This window comes from Entelurus aequoreus, linkage group LG28, assembly GCF_033978785.1.
Source record: "Entelurus aequoreus isolate RoL-2023_Sb linkage group LG28, RoL_Eaeq_v1.1, whole genome shotgun sequence".
NCBI lineage: Eukaryota > Metazoa > Chordata > Actinopteri > Syngnathiformes > Syngnathidae > Entelurus > Entelurus aequoreus.
The window spans coordinates 23,454,424-23,467,496 of NC_084758.1; the positions used below are offsets into that span (position 1 = coordinate 23,454,424).

At 42.5% G+C, this 13,073-nt stretch overlaps 1 protein-coding gene across 3 annotated transcripts in view; it reads right to left on the bottom strand.

Moving 5' to 3' along the window:
• Positions 1-11,338, bottom strand: part of diaph2 (diaphanous-related formin 2) — a 1,018,926-nt gene extending 1,007,588 nt beyond the window's left edge. The window contains exons 1-2 of one of the 3 annotated variants that reach the window (XM_062039765.1): positions 11,285-11,338; positions 10,442-10,787 (exon numbers count right to left, since the gene is read on the bottom strand). In XM_062039765.1, the coding sequence (XP_061895749.1) occupies positions 10,442-10,525 (84 nt within the window). In that variant the 5' untranslated portion in view covers positions 10,526-10,787; positions 11,285-11,338. Of the gene's footprint in view, positions 1-8,645; positions 10,788-11,103; positions 11,228-11,284 lie in introns of those variants that run through there. The other 2 variants (XM_062039764.1, XM_062039766.1) reach the window with 2 other exon arrangements.
• Positions 11,339-13,073: the final 1,735 nt, after the last annotated feature.

Here is a 13,073-nt window from a genome sequence, read left to right on the forward strand (position 1 = left end):
TAAAAATGCTTTCTTACTTTTTAATCATTTTGTAATTTTTATGTATAAAATATGTTTTGGAAGGAGAAAGCATAAGTGAAATTGGCATTTATTTAAAGTTAAATGTTAGTGTACCAATGATTGTCACACACACACTAGGTGTGGTGAAATTTGTCCTCTGCATTTGACCCATCCCCTTGTTCACCCCCTGGGAGGTGAGGGCAGGAATCATTTTTGGTGATTTAACTCCCAATTCTAACCCTTGATGCTGAGTGCATACTTGCCAACTAGGGCTGCAATTAACAACTAATTTGATAATCGATTAATCTGTCGATTATTAATTCGATTAATCGATTAATAATCAGATAAAAGAGACAAACTACATTTCTATCCTTCTCAGTATTTTATTGAAAAAAAAGCAGCATACAGGCACCGTACTTATTTTTATTATTGTTTCTCAGCTGTTTGCAAATGTTGCAGTTTATAAATAAAGGTTTATAAAAAAAACAAATTTAAAATAAAAAATTTAAATTAAAAAAAGGAGCCTCTGCGCATGCGCATAGCATAGATCCAACGAATCGATGACTAAATTAATCGCCAACTATTTTTATAATCGATTTTAATTGATTTCATCGATTAGGTGGAGAAAATCCTCAGTGCTGAGCTCTGTAGAACTTGCACCTGGCTCGCTGACAACAAGCTATCCATCCACTTGGGTAAAACAGAATCCATCCTGTTTGGGTCCCACATCAAACTTAAGAGAGTCAATCACTTCACCATAAAAGTAGGTGACAGTGTCATCACCAGGAAAGATGAGGTCACCTACCTAGGTTCCATTCTAGAGGCTAACCTTTCCTGTGATAAAATGGCAACCAAGGTAATCAAAAAGGTTAACCAACGAACGAGATTTCTCTACAGAATTTCCTCTCTGGTCAACAAAAGCACCTTGAGGATTCTGGCGGGAACTCTCGTTCAACCCTTTTTCGATTACGCATGCACCTCCTGGTACCCTAGCACCTCCAAAACCCTCAAATCTAAACTCCAAACATCTCAGAACAAGCTAGTCAGGTTACTTCTAGACCTCCACCCCAGATCCCACCTCACTCCTACCCACTTCTCTAAAGTGGGCTGGCTCAAGGTGGAGGACAGAGTTAAACAACTTGCACTGAGCCTAGTCTATAAAATCCGCTACACCTCCCTGATACCGAAGTACATGTCAAACTACTTCCTTAACGTAAATGACCGCCATAACCACAACACCAGGGGGTGCTCCACTAACCACGTTAAACCCAGATTCCGAACTAACAAAGGTCTTAACTCATTCTCTTTCTATGCCACATCAATGTGGAATGCGCTCCCAACAGGTATAAAAGAAAGGGCATCTCTATCCTCCTTCAAAACCGCTATAAAAGTTCGCCTCCAGGCAGCTACAACCCTAAACTAACACCCTCCCCGGATTGCTAATAATCAAATGTAAACAATCAAATGCAGATTCTTTTTCTTATGCCTTCTGATCTCTCTCTCTCTCTCTCTCTCTCTCTCTCTCTCTATGTCCACTACTTGATGTCCATATCCCCACCCCCCCCCACCCCCCACCCCCTCCACACTCCTGATTGTAAATAATGTAAATAATTCAATGTGATTATCTTGTGTGATGACTGTATTATGATGATAGTATATATGATAGTATATATCTGTATCATGAATCAATTTAAGTGGACCCCGACTTAAACAAGTTGAAAAACTTATTCGGGTGTTACCATTTAGTGGTCAATTGTACGGAATATGTACTTCACTGTGCAACCTACTAATAAAAGTATCAATCAATCAATCAATCAATCAATGTTTTTGCAGCCCTTTTGCCAATCCCTCCCGAATTTCAGTGCCCCTCCCGAAAATCTCCCGGGGCAACCATTTCTCCCGATTTCCACCCGGACAACAATATTGGGGGCGTGCCTTAAAGGCACTGCCTTTAGCGTCCTCTACAACCTGTCGTCATGTCCGCTTTTCCACCATACAAACAGTGTGCCGGCCCAGTCACATAATATACGCGGCTTTTACACACATAAGTGAATGCAAAGCATACTTGATCAACAGCCATACAGGTCACACTGAGAGTAGCCGTATAAACAACTTTAACACTGTTACAAATATGCGCCACACTGTGAACCCACACCAAACAAGAATGACAAACACATTTCGGGAGAACATCCACACCGTAACACAACAGAACAAATACCCAGAACCCCTTGCAGCACTAACTTTTCCGGGACGCTACAATATACACCCCCACCCCCCGCCCCCATCTCCCGAACTCGGAGGTCTCAAGGTTGGCAAGTATGGCTGAGTGTCAAGCAGGGAGGTAATGGGTCCCATTTTTATAGTCTTTGGTATGACTCGGCCGGAGTTTTGAACTCACAACCTACCGATCTCAGGGCGGACACTCTAACCACTAGGCCACTGAGTAGTGTTTATATCATTTAATGTGTGTTTATATAATTTTGAGAAAAGATATAAATTAATATTACCTATATCAGGATATATTTTTGTCAATATCGCACAGCACTAGTATATACATAAAGTAATGTGCTGTGAAACAATATTTTGTCACTTCTGCTATCTGCTGGATCGACCACAGGCTTGTATATAAATATCATCTGGTTCACTTCCCCAATAGTGTGGTCTTTCCAACCATCGTGTCCCGTGTCCACGTTATTCAATAAAAAAACCCAAAAGTAAACGTGAAACTTAAAACATCACCTGTAATGTTTCTGCTACGTCGAGTAACAAGTTTGAATGTACGTATTAAAAAGTGCGGGATAAGCAAGCGATGACGGATCACGGACACACCCTGGGGTGAAAAACGACTTCCTCTGCAGCAACAACTCAACATGTTTCGAAATGTTCCTCTTTAGAGGGGTGAAAAAAGGGGAAATCTACACATGGAGATTTACAGAGTGAGGTCATGCAGACTCTCCAAAAGTAGGGAGTCAGGATTGAGAAGTCCAAAGTTGCAAAGTTATGTCATGATCGCTCTTGGAAGCACATGGCATTTTACTTTCCTCGGTGATTTCCTGTCCTGCAGCTGTTCGCACTACCCCCTGCTTCTAAAATGTTGCAGGAACACACCCGGTGATTACAACGTGTAAGGCTACGTTTGCAACACATCACCAAGAGTGCGAGGTTATGGGAAAAAAGTTAATTCCATAGCAACGTAGCAAAAGCCCCAGCTTGAAATCTCAACGTTTTCAAGACTGTGGTATCAACTGGGGTTCATTACAGTCAATTAAAGTTAAGGCTAAGAGCGGCGGAGCCACTCTGCAAACACAGTTCAGTTAAAGTATAAGTGTCAGAAATATTTTGGATACTAGAAAAGTCAACTGTTGTGAAATTTTGGGTAGAAAACCAATTTGTTCAGCTGCTTTCAGTGTGTGTGTGTGTGTGTGTGTGTGTGTGTGTGTGTGTGTGTGTGTGCGTGCATGTGATCTTGTACTTCTGCCCTTCTTGAGACATCAAGGAAAAGTACCTTTCATATGAGGACCGGTAAACAAGTTAGGACCAAAATCATGGTCCCAATACTGAAAACCATTGCATCCAATAGAGAGCCAAATACTTGAGTCCGTGAACATTGCTCCAAAATCAGGATTTTTTGTTTGTGCATACAAAAGTAAACATTGACAGGTGCAAAGGCAGCAATATATGATAAAACAAGACGGCAGCTAAAGAAGGACTTCCCTATTCATCCCCGAAAAAAACCCGCCAGGTAAACAGCTGATTTTACGACTTCTGGTGCTGGTGCTAAGACAACCCGCGTCCCATATGTGACCATAGGATGAAGAAATACACTACGCTACTAAAACTATAGTGGCCATTAACAGTTAGCTTCTACAGCTGGGTTGCCCAAAACGCGGCACAGGGACCATCTATGGTCCGTCACTCGTTTGTCATCGGCCTTAAAGGCCTACTGAAACCCACTACTACCGACCACGCAGTCTGATAGTTTATATATCAATGATGAAATCTTAACATTGCAACACATGCCAATACGGCCAGGTTAACTTATAAAGTGCAATTTTAAATTTCCGGTTGAAAACATCTATGTATGATGACATATGCGCGTGACGTCAATAGTTAAACGGAAGTATTCGGACACCATTGAATCCAATACAAAAAAGCTCTGTTTTCATCTCCAAATTCCACAGTATTATGAACATCTGTGTTGGTGAATCTTTTGCAATGTGTTTAATGAACAATGAAGACTGCAAAGAAGAAAGTTGTAGGTGTGATCGGTGTATTAGCGGCTGGCTGTAGCAACACAACCAGGAGGACTTTGACTTGGATAGCAGACCCGCTATCCGACGCTAGCCGCCGATCGCACAGATGATCGGGTGAAGTCCTTCGTCCTTCCGTCGATCGCTGGAACGCAGGTGAGCACGGGTGTTGATGAGCAGATGAGGGCTGGCTGGCGTAGGTGGATAGCTAATGTTTTTATCATAGCTCAGTGAGGTCCCGTTGCTAAGTTAGCTTCAATGGCGTCGTTAGCAACAGCATATCATAGATGCGGTCGGCGGCCCGGAGACGGAGGAAGTCAAAGTGAGGTCGCCAGCTAGCGCGTCTGCTATCCATCTCAAAGTCCTCCTGGTTGTATTGCTGTAGTCTGCCGCTAATACACAGATCCCACCTACAACTTTCTTCTTTGCAGTCTTCATTGTTCATTAAACAAATTGCAAAAGATTCACCAACATAGATGTCCAGAATACTGTGGAATTTTGAGATGAGCTTTTTGCATTGGATTCAATGGGGTCCGAATACTTCCGTTTCAACGATTTACGTCACGCGCATACGTCATCATACATAGACGTTTTCAACCGGAAGTTTCGTGGGAAATTTAAAATTGCACTTTATAAGTTAACCCGGCCGTATTGGCATGTGTTGCAATGTTAAGATTTCATCATTGATATATAAACTATCAGACTGCGTAGTCGGTAGTAATGGGTTTCAGTAGGCCTTTAAAGTTTTCTTATAAAATTGTGACTTTTGTCGAGTAAAATTACGACTCTTTTCATAAAATTGCCAAAAGTTTAAGCTTTTCTTGTAAAATTGCGACTGTTATTGAGTAAAATTCCAACTTTTATCATAATGTTGCACAAATGTTCAGTTTTTCTTTTGACTTGCGTTGAGTAAAATTACAACTTGTATTATAATACTGACAAAATTCTACGTTTTTCTTGTGAAATTGTGACCTTTTTCTTGTGAAATTCCAACTAATGTTTCACAACAAGCTTTTTTATATTTGCATAGTATGTATGTATTATTAATGTTGTAAATACAAATCTTTATATATCTAGAAAGGGTGGTCATAAAGAGGTAGGCTTTTTTGGAAGTCTCAAGAAGGCAACAAATACAAGAATGTGTGTGTGTGTGTGTGTGTGTGTGTGTGTGTGTGTGTGTGTGTGTGTGTGTGTGTGTGTGTGTGTGTGTGTGTGTGTGTGTGTGTGTGTGTGTGTGTGTGTGTGTGTGTGTGTGTGTGTGTGTGTGTGTGTGTGTGTGTGTGTGTGTGTGTGTGTGTGTGCGCAGCTGCTCGCATTCACCACATATATGATTTACAGTGGTACAGTATATCCGCCACATGAAAGGGAAGACAAAAGAGGGCGCCTTGTTAAAGGTTTGAAATGTTTTGCATCATAACAGACAATGTTGACATAAGAACAACCAGGGAGAGGATAACCTAACAACACTCTCGGTTGCTGACTCAAATTGTGGCCTCTGCTTGAAAGGGCCTGAAGAAATAAATACCGCACACCTACACACGAGACGGTTGTAAGTATCTTTGCTACGACTGATCTGGTAACGCTATGAGTCGCAGTAGACATCGATACCACAAGACACAAAGATTGCATTCAGAACGGACGTGGCTTCTGTAAAGCTGAAGTTTATTTCCAAAATTCTCGAAAAAATTGTTGCACAGCAGCTAAATGAACACTTAGTGACTAACAATCTCTGTGAACCTTTTCAATCCGGTTTCAGGGCAAATCACTCTACAGAGACAGCCCTCGCAAAAATTACTAATGATCTATTGCTAACGATGGATTCTGATGCGTCATCTATGTTGCTGCTTCTTGATCTTAGCGCCGCTTTCGATACCGTCGATCATAATATTTTATTAGAGCGTATCAAAACACGTATTGGTATGTCAGACTTAGCCTTGTCTTGGTTTAACTCTTATCTTACTGACAGGATGCAGTGCGTCTCCCATAACAATGTGACCTCGGACTATGTCAAGGTAACGTGCGGAGTTCCCCAGGGTTCGGTTCTTGGCCCTGCACTCTTTAGTATTTACATGCTGCCGCTGGGTGACATCATACGCAAGTACGGTGTTAGCTTTCACTGTTATGCTGATGACACTCAACTCTACATGCCCCTAAAGCTGACCAACACGCCGGATTGTAGTCAGCTGGAGGCGTGTCTTAATGAAATTAAACAATGGATGTCCGCTAACTTTTTGCAACTCAACGCTAAGAAAACGGAAATGCTGATTATCGGTCCTGCTAGACACCGACATCTATTTAATAATACCACCTTAACATTTGACAACCAAACAATTACACAAGGCGACTCGGTAAAGAATCTGGGTATTATCTTCGACCCAACTCTCTCGTTTGAGTCACACATTAAGAGTGTTACTAAAACGGCCTTCTTTCATCTCCGTAATATCGCTAAAATGTGTTCCATCTTGTCCACTAGCGACGCTGAGATCATTATTCATGCGCTCGTTACGTCTCGTCTCGATTACTGTAACGTATTATTTTCGGGTTTCCCTATGTCTAGCATTAAAAGATTACAGTTGGTACAAAATGCGGCTGCAAGACTTTTGACAAAAACAAGAAAGTTTGACCCCGCGGCAGGCCAAGGACCTGCCGCGGGACGTGCAACGAGGACCTCCCTAGGGAGACGCTCGTGAGGCATCCGCACGAGATGCCCGAACCACCTAAGCTGGCTCCTTTCCAAGCGAAGGAGCAGCGGCTCTACTCCGAGTCTCTCTCGGGTGACTGCACTTCTCACCCTATCTCTAAGGGAGATGCCAGCCACCCTTCTGAGGAAACTCATTTCGGCCGCTTGTATCCGCGATCTTATTCTTTCGGTCATTACCCACACTTCATGACCATAGGTGAGAGTAGGAATGTAGATAGTTCGGTAGACCGAGAGCTTTGCCTTCTGGCTCAGCTCCCGTTTCGTCACAACAATGCGGCAGAGAGACTGCAATACTGCCCCAGCTGCTCCGATTCTCCGGCTGATTTCCTTCTCCATCTTTCCCTCACTCGTGAACAAGACCCCGAGATACTTAAACTCCTCCACCTGGGACAGAGTCCTGTCCCCTACCCGGACTGTACAAACCATCGGTTTCCTGCTGAGAACCATGGCCTCAGATTTAGAGATGCTGATTCTCATTCCAGCCGCTGAACACTCGGCTGCGAACCGATCCAGTGAGAGCTGAAGGTCACGAACCGAAGGTGCCATCAGGACCACATCATCTGCAAACAGCAGTGACGCAACCTTTAGCCCCCCGAGACGTATACCCTCTCCGCCATGGCCACGACTCCGCCTAGAAATCCTGTCCATGAAAATCACAAACAGGATAGGTGACAGAGCGCAGCCCTGGCGGAGACCAACCCCCACTGGAAACGGATCCGACTTACATCCAAGCACCCGGACACAACTCTCGCTTTGGTTGTACAGAGATTGGATGGCCCTCAGCAGGGTTCCCCTCACTCCGTACTCCCTCAGCACCTCCCACAAGATCTCCAGAGGGACGCGGCCATACGCCTTCTCCAAATCCACAAAACACATGTAGACTGGATAGGCATACTCCCAGGCCCTCTCCTCTTTCTTTGTCAATACTTTATTTATTGGTATGGTTGAGTATATTTGAAGCCCCCACCAATCCCCTCCTTAAGACATTGTATTGCTTTTGGTTGTCATTTTTATTCAAGCGCAAAATGCTGCGAACAGACAAAGTATTTTTTAATGTTATTATGTTTTATTTAACTTGGAGATCTAAATATTTTCATTCCAATTACAGTGTTAAAGTAGATGATAAATACAAGTTTATTGCATTTGAAAGGATACACATGCATTACTATTATTATGCATTATCAGTACATCAATGGTTATTTGGTCTCATAAAAATAATGGCAATAATACGTTGGTCAAAATATGGTCAAGCAAAATTTGTTATCGGCCCAGGCCTCATTTACAGAGCACTTCTGCCACAGACAAAATCCCGCCGCAAAAGCCATGAGTCAACAAACTTGTGTTACGAAAAACACTGGCGAAGCAACTGTCACAACAAGGCAGTACTTTCAGGGGGGAACAAATTGAAAGGGATCCTCACATGATGCACACTTAGTGCAGATGGCAGCGTAAGGTTAAAACACTGCACCTCTTTAGTGCAACTATGAAATCTATTAGCTGCAGTGCACTTTGGGCGCATTACGCAGCGATGGCAACGCATCAATAGCTATTTCCGTGTAATGCTGCACTAAAAACACGATTGAGAAACAATATCAGTGTAGTTTGGATTACAAAACTAATGCAATAACGACAATACATCTCTGGACTAAGACTCTCGTTGCGTCAACTGCACGCAACTCCAAACAAATACCTACCAGTTTTTTATTCCTGCCTTCATCCTCACTGGACCTCTTTTTAGAAGGTTTATTAGGGGCGTCCCCACCGCTGGCTTGATCCATTTTGCCTCCAAGTTATAGTAAATTCCCTTCTTCGTGACTTGATGTGGTCTCAGGAAGAAGAAGGCTAATTGGAACAGGTGGGTGCCATGATTGGGTATAAAAGCAGCTTCCATGAAACAAGGATGGGGCGAGGGTTACCACTTTGTGAACGAATGCGTGGGCAAATTGTTTAAGACCAACATTTCTCCCTCAGCTATTGTAAGGAATTTAGGGATTTCACCTTCTACGGTCCGTAATATCATCAAAAGGTTCAGAGAATCTGGAGAAATCACTGCACGTAACCGATGACATTACGGACCTTCAATCCCTTAGGCGGTACTGCATCAAAAAGCGACATCAGTGTGTAAAGGATATCACCACATGGGCTCAGGAACCCTTCAGAAAACCACTGTCAGTAACTATAGTTTTTGGCTACATCTGTAAATGCAAGTTAAAACTCCACTATGCAAAGCCAAAGCCATTTATCGACAACACCCAGAAACGCAGCCGCCTTCGCTGGGCCCAAGCTCATCTAAAATGGAATTATGCAAAGTGTAAAAGTGTTCTGTGGTCTGACGAGTCCACATTTCAAATTGTTTTTGGAGACTGTGGACATTGTGTCCTCCATTTCTTTAGTGCAACTATGAACTCTATTAGCTGCAGTGCACTTTGGGTGGATTACGCAGCGATGGCAACGCATCGATAGCTATTTCAGTGTCATGCCGCACTAAAAACACGATTGAGAAACAATATCAGTGTAGTTCGGATTACAAAACTAATGCAATAACGACAATAAATCTCTGGACTAAGACTCTCGTTGCATCAACTGCACGCAACTCCAAACAAATACCTAACAGTTTTTTATTCCTGCCTTCATCCTCACTGGACCTCTTTTTAGAAGGTTTATTAGGGGCATCCCCACTGCTGGCTTGATCCATTTTGCCTCCAAGTTATAGTAAATTCTCTTCTTCGTGACTTGATGTGGTCTCAGGAAGAAGAAGGCTAATTGGAACAGGTGGGTGCCATGATTGGGTATAAAAGCAGCTTCCATGAAACAAGGATGGGGCGAGGGTCACCACTTTGTGAACGAATGCGTGGGCAAATTGTTTAAGACCAACATTTCTCCCACCAGCTATTGTAAGGAATTTGGGGATTTTACCTTCTACGGTCCGTAATATCATCAAAAGGTTCAGAGAATCTGGAGAAATCACTGCACGTAAGCGATGACATTACGGACCTTCAATCCCTTAGGCGCTACTGCATCAAAAAGTGACATCAGTGTGTAAAGGATATCACTACATGGGCCCAGGAACACTTCAGAAAACCACTGTCAGTAACTATAGTTTGTCGCTACATCTGTAAGTGCAAGTTAAAACTCTACTATGCAAAGCCAAAGCCATTTATCAACAACACCCAGAAACGCTTCCGGCTTCGCTGGGCCCAAGCTCATCTAAAATGGAATTATGCAAAGTGTAAAAGTGTTCTGTGGTCTGACGAGTCCACATTTTAAATTGTTTTTGGAGACTGTGGACGTTGTGTCCTCCATTTCTTTAGTGCAACTATGATATCTATTAGCTGCAGTGCACTTTGGGCGGATTACGCAGCGATGGCTATTTCAGTGTCATTCTGCACTAAAAACACGATTGAGAAACAATATCAGTGTAGTTCGGATTACAAAACTAATGCAATAACGACAATAAATCTCTGGACTAAGACTCCGAACAAATACCTACCAGTTTTTTATTCCTGCCTTCATCCTCACTGGACCTCTTTTTAGAAGGTTTACTAGGGTCGTCCCCGCCGCTGGCTTGATCCATTTTGCCTCCAAGTTATAATAAATTCCCTTCTTCTTGACTTGATGTGGTCTCAGGAAGAAGAAGAAGAAAAAAAGTTGGCAAAGTTGACACTTAAGCGTTTGGCAACACGTCACTTGGCAACAACATCCACTTTAAATCTTCTCCAAATCCATTCCGTTATTTTGAAGAAAAATAATAGGTATTTTGCTTTTGAAAGGGTGTGGCAGGCGAGAAGTATCCGTTTAAACGTCCACTTGTGGTCCAGCATCAATTCTTTCAGTATCTGCAATGAAATAATATTAAAACATTACTATTTTGAAAAACAAAACAAAAGCCAATGCAGGTGGGTTACAACAAAAACTAGTCCTGTAAAACAAGTTTTGCCCCAAATTCAAACACTGCATGTTTTAAAAACATTGCTGATGCCTACAAGCTAAATAATTGAGGGAATGTAACTTAAAAGCGAGCAAGTTAGTGATATTAATACACTTAAAAAGACGAGTGGCAAAGCAGCTATGGAGTGCTTATCTAATATTATCAACGTAGCATCACTGACTGAGTAGAATTATTAACAATAGTAACAATAGTCCGAAAATCACCGTTGTTCTCTACTGCTTGGACTACTTTACAAAGCATTTTAGCTACGTAAGCAAACATGTAGCGCCGTCGCCGTGAGGACATTACAAATATCACCGCTGACGTTCCAAGCGAGTATATAGAATTAATAAATAAATGACATTGCAATGAAAAATATGAATAAATGTGTCCAGTAAAACTCACAGTATCCCATCCTGGGCATTTCCTCCGCAACCAAGCCTGAATGCCAGGCCCACGTCGGGCTCCGCCCCATTCTCGTCCTGATTGGTTTATGGGCAGGGCGCCGAGGGAGGGTCTCGAAGGCTATTGGCGCAGAGAGTTGTCAGTCAAAAGGTTGGCGTGTCGTGGAGGAGCGGGTCGAGTCTGATTCGCACAGCCGTGGGATGAAACCACAGAAGAAGAGCAAATCGATCTATAAAAGTGCTGGATTATAATCCAGGGGGGTGACGTCACCAGAAATGGAGTGGGGTACCTCGACAACAAAACAGCCAGAGTGTGTTTTGTTTTGTGTGATTGTGCAATGCTGGATTACTACAGTTATATAACAGTCCATCATGGCAAACTATTAAATGAACCTAAAATATGACTTATTTTTCTTTGTTGAAAATATTGGACACTATTTTTAATTTTTTTTAATGTTTTTATTTTAATTTTTTTTATAAATGGCTGTAATGATAATGTCAATGAGGGATTTCTAATCACTGCTATGTTGGAATTGTTATTAATATTGATACTGTTGTTAATATGATTAATTTTTGTTTGACTACTTTGTATACTCTAGCTTTTAAATAGACCCCCTTTTTAGACCAGTTGATCTGCCGTTTCTTTTCTTTTCTCCTCTGCCCCAATCTCCCTTGTGGAGGGGGGGGGCACAGGTCCGGTGGCCATGGATGAAGTGCTGGCTGACCCGGGATGGTCTCCTGCTGGCCCCACTATGGACTGGACTCTCACTATTATGTTGGATCCACTATGGACTGGACTTTCACAATATTATGTCAGACCCACTCAACATCCATTGCATCTGGTCTCCCCTAGAGGAGGGGAGTGGGGTGGGGGGGGGGGGGAGGGGGGTTACCCACATATGCGGTCCTCTCCAAGGTTTCTCATAGTCATTCTCATCGACGTCCCACTGGGTTGTGAGTTTTTCCTTGCCCTATTGTGGGCTCTGAACCGCGGATGTCGTTGTGGCTTGTGCAGCCCTTTGAGACACTTGTGATGTAGGGCTGTATAAATAAACATTGATTTATTGATTGATTGATTGATTGACTTTTGTTAGAATAAGTATGTGTAAATTATCACACAACTCTTATGTTTAAAGGCCGTTGCTATAGTTATTATCAATTGTGCTGAAGTTTCACTTTTCTATCTGTGCAAGGGGACATCGTCTCGTATCAGTGTTTGTGTCCAGAATCGGCCTGCTGACTGCCAAGGGCGAACATCGAGTGCCGTGACGCAGACAGAGCAGAGACAGGGCGATATCACGAGTGTCAGCACATTTGCATTTCATTAATAGTCATATATTGTGTCTAACTGGGGCTGCTGAGATTACCTCAGTGATGTAACCAGGGACCTCCCAAATAAATAGAGGAGCACGTGGGCAGGATTTTAGAGCGTAGTTTGGATCTGTAACTAGGGTACAGCCCAAAAACGTCTCTCCTCATTAAGCAAAATTTAACTCTGTCTCTGCATGATTCCTTGCTTCTTGTCTGTTTAATAGATGTCATCAGTGTTTGAACCTGACAACTTTTGGATTGTTTTTTGTAGGGATGTCCGATAACGGCTTTTTGCCGATATCCGATATTCCGATATTGTCCAACTCCTAATTACCAATACCGATATTAACCGATACCGATATATACAGTCGTTTAATTAACACAGTATTATGCCTAATTTGGACAACCAGGTATGGTGAAGATAAGGTCCTTTTTTTTTAATTAATAAAATAAGATAAATGAATTAAAAACATTTTCTT